Source organism: Passer domesticus, chromosome 16 (assembly GCF_036417665.1).
Source record: "Passer domesticus isolate bPasDom1 chromosome 16, bPasDom1.hap1, whole genome shotgun sequence".
Taxonomy (NCBI): domain Eukaryota; kingdom Metazoa; phylum Chordata; class Aves; order Passeriformes; family Passeridae; genus Passer; species Passer domesticus.
In genome coordinates, this window is record NC_087489.1 from 12632290 (window position 1) to 12651803 (window position 19514).

The 19514-nt window shown below is 40.6% G+C and overlaps 1 protein-coding gene across 4 annotated transcripts; it reads left to right on the forward strand.

The window, feature by feature from the left end:
* The first annotated feature begins 1499 nt into the window (after positions 1-1499).
* On the forward strand, positions 1500-13837 carry CTCFL (CCCTC-binding factor like). 4 transcript variants are annotated; one of them, XM_064391415.1, is made up of 9 exons: positions 1500-1671; positions 2692-2944; positions 4522-4689; positions 5359-5492; positions 7106-7226; positions 8463-8612; positions 9277-9434; positions 10211-10331; positions 11515-13837. In XM_064391415.1, exons 1-9 carry the CDS (start codon positions 1531-1533, stop codon positions 11565-11567), a joined length of 1299 nt encoding a protein of 432 aa, XP_064247485.1. In that variant the 5' UTR covers positions 1500-1530; the 3' UTR covers positions 11568-13837. The 4 variants fall into 4 exon arrangements, with proteins under 4 accessions (XP_064247485.1, XP_064247486.1, XP_064247483.1 ...); XM_064391416.1 differs by having other exon boundaries at positions 9277-9416; XM_064391413.1 differs by having other exon boundaries at positions 1501-1671; positions 11440-13837.
* The last annotated feature ends 5677 nt before the right edge of the window (positions 13838-19514 follow it).

Genomic DNA, 19514 nt, shown 5'->3' on the forward strand with positions numbered 1-19514 from the left:
AACTGTGGATAGGAGTGGTTGTTGTCAAGGGTGTTTATGGGATTTTCAGTTGATGTCTCTGAGGATGAGGTCTGATAACCCCACCTCATCGGAGGGTGCTGCTCAAAGGCCACTGGTGTGGGCTGCTGTCTGTGTTACAGATATTTCACAAATGCCAGTTGTCCTGGGTTACTTCCACAGACAAGGAAAGCCACCACTTGGTTTAGGGCTTTGATGAGTGTTTGATAATTCAGTTTAACAGGATCTGGACCACATTGGGCTGCAGTCCCTGTGCAGTGTACTGTACCCTGCAATGCAGAGCTAATATTTAGATGTAAAGCTCCAAATTTATCGTCTGCACTGGCATATGATAGAGTATTCAAAGTAAGTGGGTTTTATAAAATGTTTGATGGCTGGAAATTACTAGTCTAGAAGGGTACACAAGATTAAATGTTAAGTCACTCAAACTGTGTAAAACCTCAAAGACGTTTTCACAATGCCTTTGGAGAAAGAAGCATTTCAACTTATTCTCACTGAATAACCAATCCTGGCCTAAGGTACAGTGTAACGATGCTTATACATCGCTCCACTGCCTCTGCAAAGCCACTCGAGCCAGTTTTGTACACCACTTCTGCGGCGGCAGCATCAGGCGGCCCTTCAGCGGCACTCCAGCACCGGGCTCCCGGCTGGAGGCTTTCCGTCACAGAAACATGGCAAGTGCTTCAGATATTTCCCAAGTGGAGAATCCAATTGAGCTCAGCCCCGTGGTCTCCAGCAAAGTGGGAGCAGAAGGTTAAGGGCCTACAATTAAGGCCGAGAGAGCTTCATCTTTGCTGGCTCAGAGGGTGAGAAAACGGCAGCTGCTCTGACAGGACTTGCAGTGTGTGGGGACCAAGGAGCACCGGGCATCTGGAGCATTGGGTGGGAAACCGCCGCAGGTTCTGGACTTTGTGTTTTGTAGGGAATTAACAGGTGAGAAGCAGCTGTTCTCTAGAAACTACCCCCGAGTGGGCTCCCACACCAGCCGCTGCTGAGGGAGCGGCGCAGGGAGGCAGAGGCGGCCATGCCGAGGTGCACGGCTGTGCTGAGCCCCTTCCCTGCCGCCTCCCCTCGAGGGGCCCCGGCCCGGCAGCCCGGGGGGACCCAGCTCCCCGCAGGGGAGCCGCCCGGAGCGGCCCAGAGGGGCCTGGAGCCGGGGGAAGCCGGGCGAGGAGCAGGGCTGGGGCTGGTCCTGAACGCCCGTGGTTTGCCCTGGTGTTTAACCCCGAACAGGAGCGCTCTGCAGCGGAAAGGGCGGCGAGACCAGGCTGACCCGAGCGCAGGAGAGGAGCGGAGCGGGGAGCGCGGTGCGGGCGGGACACGCGTCCGCCAGAGCGGCCCTGTGTCTGAGGAGGGCGAGGAGCACCGAGCCTAGAGCCGGTGTGTGTGGAGGGAGCCCGCAGGGCCCTGATCTGTCCCAGGAGGTGAGGAACACCGAGCCTACAGCCGGTGTGTGTGGAGGGAGCCCGCAGGGCCCTGCCCGGGCCGATCCAGGCCGTGGTGCCCCCGGGCATGGCCCTGACCCCGCGGGACGGCACCCGCGTGTTCCATGACTTGGAGCTGGTGCAGATCCGTGTAATTCAAGAAGAAGGGCAAGGAAAGAGTGCAGGAAGCAAGGCGGCAGAGAAAGCAGCAGACACGCTCCTGATGGAGGTACAAATTCTGGACAAAGTGAAATTAGGCATATGTTGTTCCCTGATAGCTTCTGCTGTCGCACCGATTTGGTTCTGAATTACACATTAATATTATATATTGGGCTTAAGTATCCAGTCCCCTATACATATTTTTACAATTTCATCTCATTTTTAAAAGGACAAACTAGAAGTTTAGACTTTCTGAATTCAGAGAATATTCTGAGTTGGAAGAGACCCAGTTATCAAGAAGATACTGTGACAATATTTAACTGTTGAAATTCAGACAAGTTTTTAATTTAGTTCATCAGTTTGCTACTATTTGTTTGATAGCCTCCATCTCTTAAGCAGCATTACAGAATTTCTCGTTTTCTCCTTAATTCAATCAGTTCAATCCTTCAGTCATTGTTAAAGCTGGTTATGTAATACAGTCCCATTTGAAATTAATTGTATTAAAAAGGACATGCAACACTCCTGTTTTGTCCTGTGCTAGCTATTATAATGATTTTACAATTAAATACCCCATTTTTTCTTATTAAATTCATGCATCACTAGATAATTTCTGAGGTAGGTCATATTACCATATTTGAGTCTAGCTAATGCAAGAAGTATCACAACCTGGTTAATTGGTATACAACAAAGAAGGAATTGCCATTAGCCTGCAGAAGTCCTAAATTTGTTAAAAAACAGAGCATACTTCTAATTTCCTTTTAAAAGTAGTAAAATGAAATTTTAAATATTTTCTTTAAAAAATAAAAATATGTGTTTTTGTGTTCTCAGTGCTGCAATCTTAAAATGATGCTCTGAAATTTTATATAAAATTTTAAAGAGGGAAGGAGGGCATCATTTTAGTAATTATTCTTACTTAATTGTAACTTACCATTTAGGGTGCTGTGTGCTAAATGCAAATTTTGTCCATCACATGTAAGGCTGAAAATTAGAATGAATTGGTGGCTTGCATTTTGTTGACTGCTCTGTTGATTTGCCACTAGCTATTGCCTTTAACTGAGAAAGTTGTAAAACATATTATTTTTTAAAATAGATTGACAGAGACATTGATACCATTACATTTGAAAATAACATCCAGAAACTGAACCCATCAGAAGAGGGGGAAGGAAAGGAAGTTTTTTCCACTGTTGGGGAAGCAAAGACTCAGAGCTGCAAAGGGGGTGATGATTTGTCAGACTTATTCAATGGAAGTAAAGAGCAGGAATATCCAACTGCATCAGAACAAACAGTTGTAAGAAATCTCAAGAATCTAAAATTTGAGGCTTGTGCTCCACATCAGGATAAAGGTAAAAAATTAATGATCTTTGTAGTTAATTTCTAGATAAGGGATGTCAACTGAGGTTGAAGTTTTGCATTAAATACTCACAGTGGTAATTGTTTAGATTAGGTTAAGTCTTAACATTCTGTGGAAATTTGGAAGAAAAAATAATACCTTCAGCCCTAAGTACTCAAAGATCTTGTTCAGGCTGCTGTCATCTGCCTTGTGTTCAGGAGAGACATTTTGGATGGCATTTAGGAATTAAAGGTCTTTTGAACAGTGTGTGGTATTTGAAACCTCCAGGGAGATTTCAGAGTTAATATTGTATAAGTGCCTTTGAATAAACCTAGTAATTTATTTAGTGTCTTCATCCACTCATTCAGCTTCAAAATGTTCTTGTTTGAGGGTTTATGGTTGAGCTCAGAGTGGTTCCACGTTGCCAGCAGAGGGTGGTGGGCACTTTCCAATCAATACCTGTCAGCAAAGCCTTTCCCAGAGCCTAAATAAGAGTAACAGAAAATGGCTGATGTAAGATGTTAGAAACCTAAAAGTATGTTACAGAAGTTAAAGACTGACTCAAAAGAGAACAGATAAGCATCTGTTTCCCTAGAAACTGTGTGTGTACTGTAAAAATTGGATGACATCAATGATGTTGAGTCTGTAAATGTGTGTGTTGTATCTGGAAGTTAAGGTATCTTGGCTGGGGTTCTCCATGGATGCTGTACAAATTGTAAATGTCCCCTGTTTCAGTTACAGCCTTTATAGGAAGCACATTTGAGCAGTTTTAACAAAGCTAACAATGTTCCTTTGTGTGGGCATGAATCCACAATGAATAAATGACAATAAAGTGGTTTTGTTTGCTTTTACTGAAGAGAAGTGTTATCTGCACATCTCTGTGTGGTATAAAGCATTGTATAAAATGCATTTTGGTCTCAGCATGAAAATCATTACAGAGAGCACACTTGGGAGCTGAGACAACTGTTCTGGAAAGACTCTTCAAATATGACGTATTTGCCATTTCACAGTTTCAGATCTTCTTCATAACTAAAAGTGTTGCACATTTAATCTTAACTTGTTACTCTCAAAAGAAATTCATTACTCTTGTGCCCCGAACTTTATTCTGTGACTTCTCCAAAGAACTGACCTTTTCCCCTCAAATTCAACCAGTAATTTTAAAGAGGCTTTCACATCATGATTTTTTTATATGCACTTCACAGATTCAGGAGCACCAGAAAGCTGGGAATAGCTTAACCTGCCATTTCCAAATCTTTGCATAAATTTACCTAGTGCTAATTACACAGTTGTTATCAAGAAGTTTGTTGCACAGGTTGTAAGTCTTAAAGATGGTACGTAGAGAGGAAATCTCCTGGCTTGGTGGTGAGGGCAAGAGTAGGAGTTAGGTTTCCTGGGATTAGATTCTAAACTGTAGCACCAACAATTAACACAATTTTGGGGCAAATCACTTAAGCCTTAATGAATCCTTTGATGTAGAAGTTCGAAGTAGTTTTACCCAGACTAGAGGGACTCTTTAGAAACTGGTACCATTTTTAGAAAAAGTCATTCTTTTGTGGCATGTACAGTGTAAATGTGTCTTTGTTCCAACAGGAGAAAAAGAATTCAACTGTTTTTTCTGCACATTCACCTCAGTCAAGTTATCGAGTCTCAGGCGTCATTTGAAAACCCATTCGGATGAGAAACGTCACGCGTGTCACCTCTGCCCCAAGGCCTTCCGTACAGCAGCTCTGCTGCACAACCATGTCAACACACATACAGGTACCTGTGTTACATGCTGTCTGCAAAACTGAATTAGCAGGCAAGTGGCTTTGCCTTAGAGCTGTGTTCTGTGATCATTTTATGCTCAGAAATTCCTCTGATTTTCTGTGGCGTTCCGCACTGAAAAGACATGGTCTGTAGTTAGGAACTCTGTGTGTGTGTATTTGGTTTTTTTGTTAAGTACCATTCTTAACAATTCTTGTCAGCTGAACAGTGATTTCAGCTGTGCTTCATTCCTGCATGCAGAATAGAATTTTCTGTGATGTTTTCATTTTGCTATATAAACATATGAAGCAAAGTGATTAATTGTGTTTATAATAAACTTACTGTATACATATATATGGAAGAAATTCTCAACTGGGAGGGTAGTGAGGCACTGACACAGGTTGCCCAGAGAATCTGTGGCTGCCCTATCCCTGGAAGTGTCCAGGGCCAGGTTGACCAGGGCTTGGAGCAACCTGGGACAGTGGAAGGTGTCCCTGCCCATGGCAGGGGGTAGAACAAAATGAGCTTTAATGTCCTTTCCAACCCAAATCATTCTATGGTTTATTGTATGTAAAAAATCAGAATATCAGAAAAGGTTCCATTAAAAACTTCTGCATGTTGATGTAAGGCAGACAAATCACATTTCTGTGGTGTTGAGTAAAAGTCTCACATGTATTGCTGCAGGGAACAAACCCCATAAATGCAGTGAGTGTGACACAGCCTTTGTGACCCGAGGGGAGCTTGCACGACACAGGAGGTACAAGCACACTTTGGAGAAGCCTTTCAAGTGCACTATATGTGAATACTCCAGTGTAGAAGTAAGTACAGCCTTATTGAATCTTTTGGGAGGGTGTGAAGATTTTCATGTGCCAGGATTTTAATGTACATACAGTTTTTGCCCAGATTTTTAAACGTGAGAAGTCCAGGCTCTGCTGATGGCCTTGGACACACTGATGGATTGTGTTTATCTGTTATGGTGCTGCAGTGTTACTGCAAGGTGGCTGATGGCTACAACTTTGTGCTGCCATGCATTTATTTAATTACATTTCATTTCATTGCATTACATTTCATTTGTGTGCACATCTTTTCATCCCCATCATCCTGCAAAAAAGGAACAAGTAACCTGAATTCCTGGAACCCTTATTTGTCCCTGTAGTATTTGCAAATGTGTTGGTCCAAATTAATATTCATACAATTATTTAGGGGTTTTTTAACTAGTTGTATTTCAAGAGCTTTTTCTCTTCTGTTATGCTAAAATTGCTGCTAGACAATGTGTTTGTGTGATTTTGGTCCTACAAAAGCATTTTTGGTCCTCATTTACACTGCATTCCAGGTACTGTAGGACAATACTAGCTAATGTCTAAAAAGAAGTTCAGGTATTGTGTTTATATACTTGATGATGTATGGGTTCTTTCCAGAACTAGAATTTTCTTCATCAAGAATAAAATACCTTAAGAGTCTGCTTAAGGGTGCAGTTGGAAATTGCAATTGAATTGGGTGCACAGGCTTTTAGAAATGCACCTGTGATTGAATCACTGCCACAGTTTAGTGGATGTTCAATATCTGAATTTGTGCTGTGTCCAGATCTAAAGCTGTAAGCAATCCTGAACTTTATTCCATGCACCTTATCTTAGTAATTAGATTTTTGATAGCTTGCATCCTTAAAAAGCCTGACAGCTGATATTAAATTCCCCTATTCTTTCCCTTGTTTCAATAAGGAGCATTCAGCATTCACTGCTGTTACAGAACTCACATTCAGGTAAGCTTTACCTGAATGAAGAAAGCTGAAAGAGCTCTCCAGTACTGCCATGCAAATTATTGCACTTTTGTGTATCAAAGGTTGCCAGTCATGTTTAATTTTATTTAAGTGAATAGTAGTGTAGATTTGAAGGAATCTAGTAGTGAATTCATTAATTGTGTTCATAAATGGAAGAACTGAACATTTGATAACTCCTAATGACATACCTACAATATTTATGTAGAACATATCAGAAAAAAAGCATGAAAAAGTAGAACTGAATTAAACTTTGTAACTAAGGTGCTTCGTTGGGACTTGAAGGTGAATAGACTTTGCATAATGAGTTTGGTCTTTCGTTTGTTTTCCTGAGTGTTTTCAAAGAATTTCATGTTTGGTATATCCAAGTAGCCTGACAGTAGTAGGTATCCTCTTTTTAAAATTTTATCTATTTTGTTTTTATTATAAAATTTCTCATTTTGCTAATGTGGACAATAAATATGGAAGCAAGATAATATGGGGAAAAAGTGCAGCAGTGTCCTAAAGTCACAACAGGCTGGTGAGCAGGGAAAACCACAGATGTGAGAGTGCTAATTCTAGGATTAACACAATTAAAATTGTAAAATAGCTTACATTTTAATTAAATGTACCTCTAATGTAGATGTTACTTTAGAAAATCTCTTGTTTCTGTCTGAGGCCAGCAAGATGAGACGCCACGTTCGCTCGCACACCGGAGAGCGGCCCTACCCCTGCCACCTGTGCAGCTATGCCAGCAAAGATGCCTACAAGCTGAAAAGGCACATGTTGACTCACACAGGTAGCATTCTGGGCCAGTGATCAAGTCCAGGGCCTCAGCTCCTTAATATTCATGGGGTTGGAGCAGTCTTATTTCAGCCTCAGAATTAGCCCTTTTTTAATCTGTGATTTGGAGTAAAAACATGTTCTCTTTCAGTGTTCTGGATTTGGCAGTTGGAAGCCCAGTAGTTAGTCTTGCTGTTCCTCCTAAACTTCTTTTATATTAGAGAAATATTTCATTTTCTGTGGGTCAGGTTGTCACTTTTATTTCTCAATTAGTTGATTTTACATGGAGAGGTATCTATGAGAGATTTTTAACTCTCTGTTCAGAACATGGATATTGTTGTGACCCCAGATTGCCAGCTACTAATTTGGTCAACAAAGAATTAAATTGCTTTAATATTGGAAGCAGTGTGTTCTTGTCGTAGTTCTGTAACATGCAAGTCCTCTCAGGGGCAGTGGGTATCAATCCTGTACTTCAGGGTTTAGCTTGGCTCAATTATGATATGTAATTTGTGCTCTGATTAATGTTTTAGGTTGAATCACAGTGTGACAGCGTGGTTTGAATCAAATTTTCCAAATATCCCCACTTGTCACGCATTGGTTCATATCTTGAGACAGTTTGGTGCAATTAAACTGAATTATTTTTTTATGAGAATCAACCTCAAGAGTCCAACTGGAAGGGTTCAAGAGTGTTAGCCACTCCTGGCAGGGACTTCTTCCGCAGAACCAGTCTGGAGGTGGTTCAAAGCTGTGCCAATTGCCAGTGCTGATGTAATTTTAATGGTAGTCACACCTGATGTGGCTTTTTGGGGAAGAAAGGCACGAAAATAATTTCCTAATTTTTCTTCCCACCTTTATCAATGGTGTGTCACTCTTACCATGATGTTTTACTGCTGTTGACTTTCTCTCCTTGCATATTTGAAGATAATTCTGCATTTTTGTACATGAAGTATTCAAGGAAGAATAGATGATAATTTAAAATAATTCCTGATTCCTAGTTTAGAATTATATAAATGGCTTTATGCTTCAGCAGTTTGACTAGTGGACTCAGAAAGCCAAGATTTTGTGTTGCAATCAGTTATGTAAACTTCTGGAGACTTGTTTGGCCTTTTGTGCACTGTCAACCAATATTAACTTTTGGTTGATCTGGAGACTGTTGCTGTTAGAACGTGGATGTTGAATTCTGTGGGAATATGAATTTCTATCAAATAAGTACAGTTTCTAAGCATATCTTATTTAAATTTCTTTTTAATAGGTGAAAAACGCTATGAATGTTACGTTTGCCAAGCCAGATTCACTCAGAGTGGTACCATGAAAATCCATGTGTTACAGAAACATGGAGAAAATGTGCCAAAACACCAATGTCCACATTGTAGTACTTTCCTGTCCCGAAAAAGTGACTTGGGTGAGTTTAAAGGAAACCACTGACAGCAAAATGTAGAGATAAGTAGAGATGAAATCTCTAATTTTCACAAAATTTCACCAAATATGTTATAGCTGACTTCATATTATCACAGAATATTTTAAGTAAAATGTATTTGTAGTTTTACAGGTAAATTCTTCCTGCAAGGAGATGTGGTGACATCTTGTGGTTGATATTTTAATTTGTTTAAAATGCAAAGTAGCAAATCCTTAGCTTTTTCTGTTTTATTATTTGCTTGATACCTGTGGCACTGTGACCCTCTGTTTTTTCAGAAGTGTTGGCAGCAACAGAGCTGAACAGTAACAAAAAAACCTATATAGAATTTTAAGTTTCCAGAAATACATGAAAATTCTGGATTAAACCTGGATTTTTTAATTGATTTGTTAAATGATTTCCACTGAAATCAGTAAGATTCAGGCTTATAACTGCTTGATTTCTTGGGAAGTTACAACATCTTGCTGCATCTTTTGTTTAATTTTAAACTAATTTGTGTATTTTACCCCATTGCACAGGGCATGGAAGGTTCTTTTTTGCTTTCCTCTACAAGATTTGCATTTCCCAGGGTTATACACAGCCCAGCTCTTGTTCAAAACTCTGAAAATAAAACCCTTGCCATTAAAACGAGTTGTTCTGAATACCTGTCCAGGTGTCCACCTGAGGAATCTGCATTCCTACATGGAAGAGGCCGTGAAGTGCAGGGACTGTGAGGCAGCTTTCCACGAGCGCTACGCCTTCCTTCAGCACAGGAAGACCCACAGGAGTGAGAGGAGCTTCAGGTGTGCTCAGGTGTGCACGTGTAACCAGGTATTCCAGCTCCTGGGAAAATACTGCTCACTCTGCTGCTGCTGTTGTGAGCCACAGTTGGCCTTGGGGCTATAGGTACCTTAAGAAAATAAAAACTTCTGTGACTGCAGTCCAACTGAAATAGTGTAGTGGTGCTTATTTCCAGGGTAAATCTTTCACAAATTGAAATTGATACACTGGAAGGATGAATCTATCTTCTTGATAAATCTTTTGTATTGGACTGCTTAGAAATATAAAGTAAGAGAAGTCACTTTCAGGGATGTTGTGATAAAGAACAAAATGCAGCATTTGAGCCTGAAATGTGATTTTCAGTGGTGATGCAGAATAAATTCAGTCTGAACTGAAAAATTTATTTTAAAGAGTACTTTTAGGATAGCTAGGACCCATTCAGCAAGGAAAGTTAGAAATTATTATTCACTTCAAAACCATATGCAATGAGAACATATTCTCATTTTGGCTTAACTGTGCACACTTTAAAGTAAATGTGACCCTTTTTCCACATACAGATTTTACGTGTGAAACTTTACTGCTTATCCAGGAACCAGAAAATGATAAATTTTATTTTATACCCACCAAATGGCAATGTTCTTTTAAAGCAGAATTTTAATATATATTCTGGAAAATCTTCAGGAGTTTTATGGAAGTTGTTAACTAAGTCAGTCTTCTACTTAGTGTTCCAGAACTTGTCTGTCAGAGCCATATTTGCTTTGTGTCTGTTAAATTGCTTACATGGATTAATATTTGATTGATATATTTGTTCTTCATTATGCTAACAGAGTAATATATGTAAGCATGCTGAAAATTGTGGATTGGTGAAGGCAAAAACTGCTACACCCAGAAAAGGAAGCAAAGGCAAAAATAAAATCCATGAGAACCCGAAGCGTGCTAAGCCAGAAGGTAATCAGTGACTAAGTTAGGATTTAATCATGTAAATTAGAATCAAGACTAAAAGGCTAAGGCATTGAATCTTCCCTGCTGCTTAATTGCTGTTTCACAGTGAAGCTAATAATGGAAGAATATTTGAGAATTGGCTTTATTGTGTGTCAGAAATTCTTGTTGTGTGAGTTTGGTCTCTGCACAGGTCCCATCCTGGGCTGTTCCCTGCTCCAGTTCCCGAGCCCCCTTTTTAGCAATGCTTTCAGATGAATTTTTTGGAGTAAGAGACAAGAATGGAGATACACCATAGGCCTAGGGGGTCCCTAAACCTCACCCTTTGTATCAGATTGTATCTGCACTGAGAGAAAATTTGATGTGGTGAGAAGAAAAAATGTTGGAGCTTTTCTGAATCTAATGAATATATATCAGCAGCTGAGTTTACATTAGCATTGACACTTCTGTTTTCACTGGTGAGGCTGTAATGGTATGGTTAGAGAGAAGTGTTACAGCTGCAGTGTTTATGTTTTTGCAGTAATTAGATTTTGCTGCTTATTAATGTTTTCCTACTTGCAAACAATTTCTTTTTGATATCTTGTAAATACCTTCATCTGAAAGCTTGTTTTTCTGGAGCTGTGATAATGTATCTTCAGATGTTGTTCGTGCAGATATTCAGTTCATTAATTGACTCACACAAAACCTAGAAATTTCTGTGCTTTCCAGAAGGTTTTCCCCAAAACTGACATTTGCAAGTATTTATAAATCACTGTCCTCTTCTTGCACAACTTGAAGAGGCCTGTGGGATCCACAGGGTGGCTTTGCAGATGATGACTTGTGAGACTGGGGCTGTCAGTGATTTGCTGTGCTAATAATTAAAAAAGAAAAAGGATGCATATGATAATTAAGTTTCCAGTTAAAAAATGCATAGTTTTCCTCTGATGAGAATACCAAACTCAGTAACATGGCTTGTAATGTAATATTCAACAGGAGATATATTCATTCCCCAAGTAAAGTGCAAGATAAAAGATGTGGCAGCATTTTCTCCACCAAATAAATAGCATACTTGTTAAATTTATTGAAATATCTACTTGTCTTTCTGGTTAATGATCCCAATATTTAATTTTTTTTTAAGTTGCCCTGAAATCATTCCCAGATGACTCTACTGCGAAAAATGAACATTGTGCCAGTGAGATTGTTCCTGTTTCAGATGGGACAGAAACAGCAGCTCCAAGGGAACACAGAGCAGAAGCAACTCATTAAATGTATCCTCAACATGTTGGACCAATAATGCACAAACAGACTGGTCTTCTTTGTCCTCAGCAGTTGTAACTGAGCAGCTCAAAGGTGGAACTACCTCCACTTAGAAGGGTGGAAAAGATGCTGGTTGGAAGCTGTTGAAGCCCTCCTGTGCTCATGTTTCTCCTTGCTGCAGTTTCTACTGTGAACACCATTGCAAAGTGTAAAAGTTAGAGGTAATTTTCACCTGGTTTATTACATACAGGTAATAACAGAATGGCAAAAATCAGCTCATTTCAGAGTTATTTATTAAACAATAGATTGGTTGTTTCCCCTTACATTTGTTTTTTTCCAGCTTTACTCATAGAATTGCAGATCTGAGGCAAGTTTATCCCTCAGTATCACTGAGAGCTGCCTGAATTTCAGTGTTTGTAATTTGCTGAGGTGAGCAAATGAAAGGCAATGATTTTTTAGTACAAGGTACATTTACTAACTCTCCTTTCTGCAGACACTTCAGTTTCTAATCGAATTCATGATGCAATAGAATGAATGACACAATTTTGTGGAAAAGCACCATTTCTTATGCCTCATACTACTGGTAATTGGAAACTTATCTTTTGTCTGAGTTTTTCTCAACTCAGTTAGCTGGGCAGACACAACTGCATGACATAAATGAAGCAGGAACAGGGTGGCAGACAAGTGTGGAGGACCCCCACATTCTGGGAGTGTAAAACCTTCTGTGACCTTAAGCTCTTTTTTGAATGCAGGTGGGATCTGATGAATGCAGGTGGGTTTTCTTTAACCAGCCTTGCAAGTGTTCCCATGTAAATCTGTGATCCTCCATTTAGCACCAGATCCAAACCATACCCACGACTTTGATTTTAATTAGATCTTCAATAAAGCACAACTGTGTTATTTAGGAAAGTTCATGTTTATAGTACACTTAAAAATCAGAAAATAATTTAACTGTCAAATACATTTCTCTAACTTTCCTTAGGTTATAAGAACTACTGGGTTTAACTCTTCATAATTTTTAGGGTCATTACAGTAAGTACTATTAATTTTTATGATTCATTACAATGATCACAATTGCCATTTATGCACTGTTCACACATTTTTTGTCATTTATAATTAATACTTGGAAGCCTCATAAAATCTTAAATACTTTTTAAATATTCATCTTTAATGCTGCTATTCTTATGTTACATTTCATTATAAATAAGTAGCAGCATAACTAACAAATATTAATAATATTAGGTCATGTAACAGCTGAATTTAATTGAAATGCCAAACCCTCATCCCAGATTCAAGATTAACATCTGTGTTAACTTCATTATGGTGTGGAATTTGACCAGCATTAAATGGTTTGGGTTTGCAGGCTGGGCAGGCTGTGGTTGCAGGTTCTGCTGATGTGGTCAGGGACAGAGAATTCCTGTGCTGTGCACCCCAGGTGAGCTGCAGGCTCACAGCAGCTGCAGCTTTGCTTTGAAAAATGAAACAATGAAACTTGACGTTTTTGCCAGTTAGTTTATTAACACAGCATCTTTATCCTGTACTTGGTGACCTGTCTACATTCCTGTTCTAGGGGAACTTCTGTAATTCAGCTGCTGTTCTGTGACCCAAAGCAGTGCCAGGAGCTCTGTGCCAGAGTCCCCAGTATCTCTGTGCTCAGTGAGCAGATAAGGGAGGATGGTGGGATTAGCAGCAGAAAATTGCAGTCTTAAATAAATAATCCCATTTACAGAGCCCACACCAAAGGCCTCACCAAGACCTTCATCAGTCATCTCAGTCAAACACATGAACAGGAATTACCACTTTGGTAACAGAAACCTTCTTCAGTGTTGTAGCAAGCTCTGAAAAGTCAGAGGGCTTGAATTCATTTAGATTCCTTATTGATTCTGCCCCTCCATTACAGATCTGTTACTTCAGTGTTTATGAAGGTTCATATTGATTGCTCTGTGTCTCTTCTCCTGCTGGTAAAATTTCAGGAAGTTCATTTGTTCTTACAAGTGACAGGACTTAAGAATACTTTTGTTCATTATAATTGCTTAAATAATATTGTTAACTTTATTCTTGTTGAGCTGTTTCCATTTGTGTTATAAATTCTAAGCAGCAGATTGCTTGGTTAAAATTAATTTTAGAAGTTGTTTAAATTCCTTGATCAATTTGCTGAATATATATTGTTCATTTGAATTGTTAATAACAAAGCTGACTCATTCTGTGCTGACATCTAAAAATCAGACTACATAGAGTGGAATGTGAATGTAGTAATAAAAGATATTTTTATCTCTGAACTTTCAAATTATTATTTCAGTAGTTAGAAGCTATGAATGTGTCATTTTGGAAATGAAGAAAGAATGCTTTGACCTCCTCAGGAGCCATTCCTAGTGGCCTTATGCTTTTTAACAGCAGTGATTGTTCTTCATGATTAAGAGTTTGCATAACTATGCAAATGCAAATATTTGCATCACTATTCTGATTTATATTTTACAAAGATAATTTAATTTCATTATATTACTCACATATTTTAGACCAGTAGATATGTATTAATATCTTTTAAAGCAATATATATTCTGAACAGATGCCAAATTTAAAATATTTTAATTTACTAATTGTGGAGGAGTTGTTAAATACACAGGAATTATTCCTGTCTGAAACAGATAATACTGGAGTGTTGTGTAGCATTATGTAACTGTTCTGAGATAATTCAGTTATTTGGGAAAGAAGGGGAAACTTGCATTCCGAGTTTCCTCTGCAAGCTGAAATTGTCTATGCTTTAAATAGTTAATGTGTGAGGAAATACAGTTTTGCACAGACACAGCTGATAAAATGCAGAGAAAAAGTAAAACCAGGCCTTTGGATACATTTTTTTTACTATTTAGGCTCTGTAATAAAACAGACTTGACACAGGAGACACTTCAATGACGGGACCTGGTGGAAGTTATCTGTCAATTGGAATGAGCTGCATCCTGAAATCTGGGAAAAGTGACCTCAGAAGAATCCTGAACAAAAGAAGAAGGAGCTGCGACTGGAGGTTGGCTCTGGTGTTCCTGCAGGAGCGTTCAGGGGCAGGGCTGGTCCGGTGTCGGTCATTCCCGGTCCTGTGTCGGTCATTCCCACCGCGGTCATTCCCGGCCCGGTGTCGGTCATTCCCGGCCCGGTGTCGGTCATTCCCACCGCGGTCATTCCCGGCCCGGTGTCGGTCATTCCCGGCCCGGTGTCGGTCATTCCCACCGCGGTCATTCCCGGCCCGGTGTCGGTCAGTCATTCCCGCCGCGCTCATTCCCGGCGCTGCCCGCAGGTGGCAGCGCGGGGCCGCCTGGCAGCTGCAGGGAGGCCGCTCCGCGGTGCTGGAATTGCTGCCTCAGTTTCCTCCGGCCCGTCCCTCCATCGCTTTGGCCGCGTCCAGGCGGTACAAAAAGAGCTCTTCCTGTCCCTTAGCAGGTTCCTAACTCCTAATGTCGCTCCAAGTGTTGTCACCCCACCAGGAGAGAGGATGGGGAGAGCGCTGCTGCCTTGTCTTGTGCTGAAGCCCAGCTGGGATGGGCTGGGGCTGCCTTGCTGAGCCTGGAACGGGGATTTTCTCCCGATGGGACTGGGAGGCTCAGCGGGTCCCTGCACGTTCTTGGGCTGTGACAGCTCTGCAGCCCCGCTCGTGCCTTCGCTGTGTTTGCGTTTCCCTCTGGCTGAGCTGGCCCCATGGAAGGTCAGGTCAGTGCAGGGAGCCTGCACTAGGGCATGGTAATATATTTCCTGTCGCTGATAAATCTTTTTAACGTACCAAGAAAGTTACTGTTTGTTGATAATTTAAGCAGCTTATCTAAGAAGTCTTTACTTAAGGAGATGTTAGGGCTTTTAACAAGCAGCACATTTGTTAGGTGAATTTTCAAAAGTCCTTTGAGGTGAGGTGAAGTGGGCACGGGCCATGAGGAGTGACCTGGCCCTTTGGTAAAGGAGGAGCTTGTCAAGTCCAGTAGATTTCTGTTTAACGTTCTCCAAGGTAAGTGTTGACACAAAAATGTGGAAATGGTGCACAGTCAGCATCACCACAAGCACTGGGACTTCTCACGCTGTGATGTAACATTTTACCATGAAATGGTCTTTACTCACTGTCTAAGCATTATTCTTGTACACTATACAAGGAAATGATGGATTTCCAGCTGATTTCCATTTTTGTGACTGTTCCAAGAAATTTTCTTGAATTGTCATCTTAACATTCCTGCCATCCTCTCCTTTGTATCCAAACTAGTCTCTTTCCTGTCTTTCAAATCTTTTTGCTGACTGCTGAGTCTGGATCAGGGAAACATGTCTGCTGTCTGTCGGCACATTCCTGGAGATCTTTGCCGTGATTACTTTTCTGTTAGTTACACGAATTTGGTTATTTAACAATCTCACAACTATACTGTAAAGATAACTGACAAAAAAAAATTAACAGATGGGAGTGTAATTGTTTTTGTGAGGAAGCCTCTCTGTCTCTCAGCCATAGCTGTGTTGTCTCCATTGTACAGATGAGAAAGATGACACACAGAACAAAATGAATCTTTGATTTAATCCTCTTGCTTTCAGGAGCAATGAAACCCACAGTGTGCTCTGCTTATTACTCCTTCAATCTCACAGAACCAGGAATAGAAACCTGGGGTGCTGCAGCATGTGATGATTAAGTTACATTAGCAGAAGGTGGTGAGCAAATAGGCAAGGACCTAAAGACAAAGCTAGTGCTGTTAATCACTTCCAGGGACATTAAAATCAGAATATTAAAGCTGAAATAACATTTATAACTTCTTAAAGGTCAGTGCTTAAGCTGATAGGAAGGCACTGTGGCAGCATGACTAACAGCCATGGGCACGAGTGGTGTGCAGCATCCTGGACGAGCAATCTGGTGGTAATTGGAAGGTCCAAAAAGAAGACACAGACTCTGTCATCTCACTTTCTAAAGTAGGAAGAGTGAAATGAAGAACATTTTCCTTTGATACAAACCTTGGAGGCCCCTTTTGCTGTGTTTCCCCCTGAATGCAAGCTCTCTCCTAATGGGTGACTGAATTATGGCTGACAGGTTGTGTATGGCTCTAGCAGTAACTTCCACTCAGTTTAAAATCTCGGGTTTGTTTTGCTAAAGAAACTGGATGTGCATTTGAAAGCAATTTGCATTAATAAAGTATGTCTTCAGGCAAACATCATTCCCCGTTTTAAACAGCTTTTAAACTTTTAAACAGCCCAGCTATTGTTTGAAGTCAGTCGCAGAAACAGCTGGGCTCTGTCTGGCGTTAGGGGTGTGAGCATTACAAAATGGGATAGCATTTTTGGACAGTTTTGGTTCAATCTGTTTTCACTTTGAATTGGCACTTGACAATGAAGAATTTCGTTTCTATCTCCTTTGGTAGCTGACTGTTTGAGTTGCCTTTCTAAATTATTTTATTTTTAGCTTTTGGGGTTGGTTTTTTTCCCCTCCAATTGAACTATTATTGGTTCTATCCCTGCCCTGTCCACATAACAACATTTGCAGCTAATGGGAGGAATGCAAAGGAGTGACACTGCTGATTGCTTTGATAAGAAAGAGACTTGCTTTTATTACCAACTAATTGAATGGTAGGTAGCAGCTAATGGTGATTATAATTAAGCCTGGAACTGACATCCTTTTTCTGGAAGAGCTGTAAGCTGAGAGAACTAAGCTGAAGTCCCTTCATGGCAAAGGTGATTTTTTGTTCTGTTACAGGAACTGATCAGCTGTTTCACTGCAAAGTGAAAGTTGTGAAGCTGTTTATAGTTGGTATTTGCCAATCCCATTTTAAATGTCCTGCTGCTTGAAGGCAGTTGTTTATCCTTTCACCATTTAGCTTTACTGACTGTGAATTGAAGTTGTTTAATTTTTCATGAGCTGTACCCTCCAGGCCATGTCCTCTGACAAAACTTTTGCAGTTTTGCTCCAGTAAAATTTGTGGGATAATAAATGTCATAATAGTGTTAGGGTAAGACTGTGCTCCTTTTTTGCAGAGGTGTAAGTTTGTATTAAATACAGATAGTAAATTTATTCTAGTTAGATGCAAAGTGAGACAGCTCTGTCTTCTTTTGGGCCAAACTTCCAAGAACTGCCACACAACCAACAAACCCCACCTTTTAACACTGGGCAATGCACCTGTACTTTATCACAAAAGATATTTTTCTGTTTCCTCCTGCCTGTGAGGGGTGCAGGAGCGTGCAGGGGGCTGTGGTTCGTCCTGCCAGGACGGAGCTGCAGGTCCTGCCAGGGCTGCGGGAGGGCACCGTGGGCTGAGCCTGGAGTTCCTCCCTCTCCGAAGCAGCTGATGGAGGAAACAATAAAACTGCTGTCCCCATCTGTGATGGAGACTGACAGTTCACAGGGGATGAGTCAAAGGTCGCTGATGAGAAGATCCATCCAGATAATTGCTGTAATTGCACCCTGAGGATGCAGCTCCTCTCACGGAGCATCAGGCACTGACTGCTGGTGAATCTGTACTTGGCAGTGAACTTCATCCTGTGCCTTAAATCAAAAAAAGTTCCTTCGTCAGATAGAAATGAAGAAAACTATTTTGATTTTTTTTTTCTCCCTCAATCCAACCATGTTTTCTCCTGTTGGCAGGTGATTAGGAAATAGTTGCATTGTGAAACAGGGAAGTAATTGTGATTTAAACATGAAATTACCATTTAGTGTTAAATCCTTTGATGAATACACAAGCTGTTGTTACTTCACAACAAATATCAATAAGCAGCATGAACGAGTATACATAATTCATAATATTTAACTTGAAAGTGCATCTTTTTATTACAGTGATTGATTCATTTTTGTAGAATTTGTCCAGTGACTTCAACACAATTTTAATACAAAAAGCTTTTCTGTTGGAGAGTGAACAGGAACAGGACACAAGCAACAGCCTTGCCACAAAATTAGCTTTTTACACACCCCTTCACAAGGCCCAGAAATCCAAAAGCTTTGTGGTTGCATTGCTGAATGAAACTAGGGAAATAACACCATTATCAGTCAACCCTTAGCACTTCGGACTTTATTATATGAAGAATAAGAAATATTTAATAGAGGTGCTCAGTAAGAAGGAATTGAAAAGGCAGGAACTACCTCAAATACAACAACCAGATTGTGTTTTTTACCTCAAACTGTTTGAATGTTGTGTATAACACACAACACTTCCTATTTTAACAGACTCTTTCTTTGCCCATAGGGGAATTTTTCATTTACCAGAGAGGCCCAAGGGATTGGAAGCAAAATGTTTGTTTTTGCAAGAAGCAGCAGAGTTTGTTTTGTGTCAAAGCTCCACGAAGGGTCACGATTACCCAGGCACGGGGGGAAGGTGAGTGAGCACCCAGCCTGTTTCTGAGCAGCATCTCCACCCTCTCAGGCTGTGTGTGCCCTGTCTCAGCGTTCTGTGGTTCCAAAGCTGGCAGAGTGAAGAAGTGCAGGGCAGCCCAGCGTGCTCTGAACAAAGGCTGGTTCCTCTCTGGTGCTCTCTGGGGCAGGTTCAGGCGTGTTCCTCTGACCCACACTGACACAAAGGCAGGGCCAGAAGAACATTTTCTGGAAGCTGCTTTGGTGGTTTTTGATCTGCTGTTATTTCCTCCTTCCTGGATTTTTCTGTATCGAATCCAAGTAAGTGTGACAGGGAAGAGTTCTCTAAACTGCTCCCCAGTGTGGGGATAACAACAAAGCTGTGCTCTCCTGTTGCAATTTATCCAGTCAGGGCTCTTTTTTATTCAGTGAAATTGCTGGGATTTTCCACACTGATGAAAGCTGTGCTGTCAGAGACATAATGGTTTTACATCATATACCTCTCCTGCAAGTATTAATTTAAACTTGGCTTTACTATTATGAAATAAGTAGGTAGCAGCATGGTCTTGTGCCAACACAAATTAGTACATTTATAATTAGATTAGTACAAATTGTTTATTGGTTTCAGGCTCCACTTAGCCCAGTAGAATATGCATGCAGTCTGAAAAATTGCT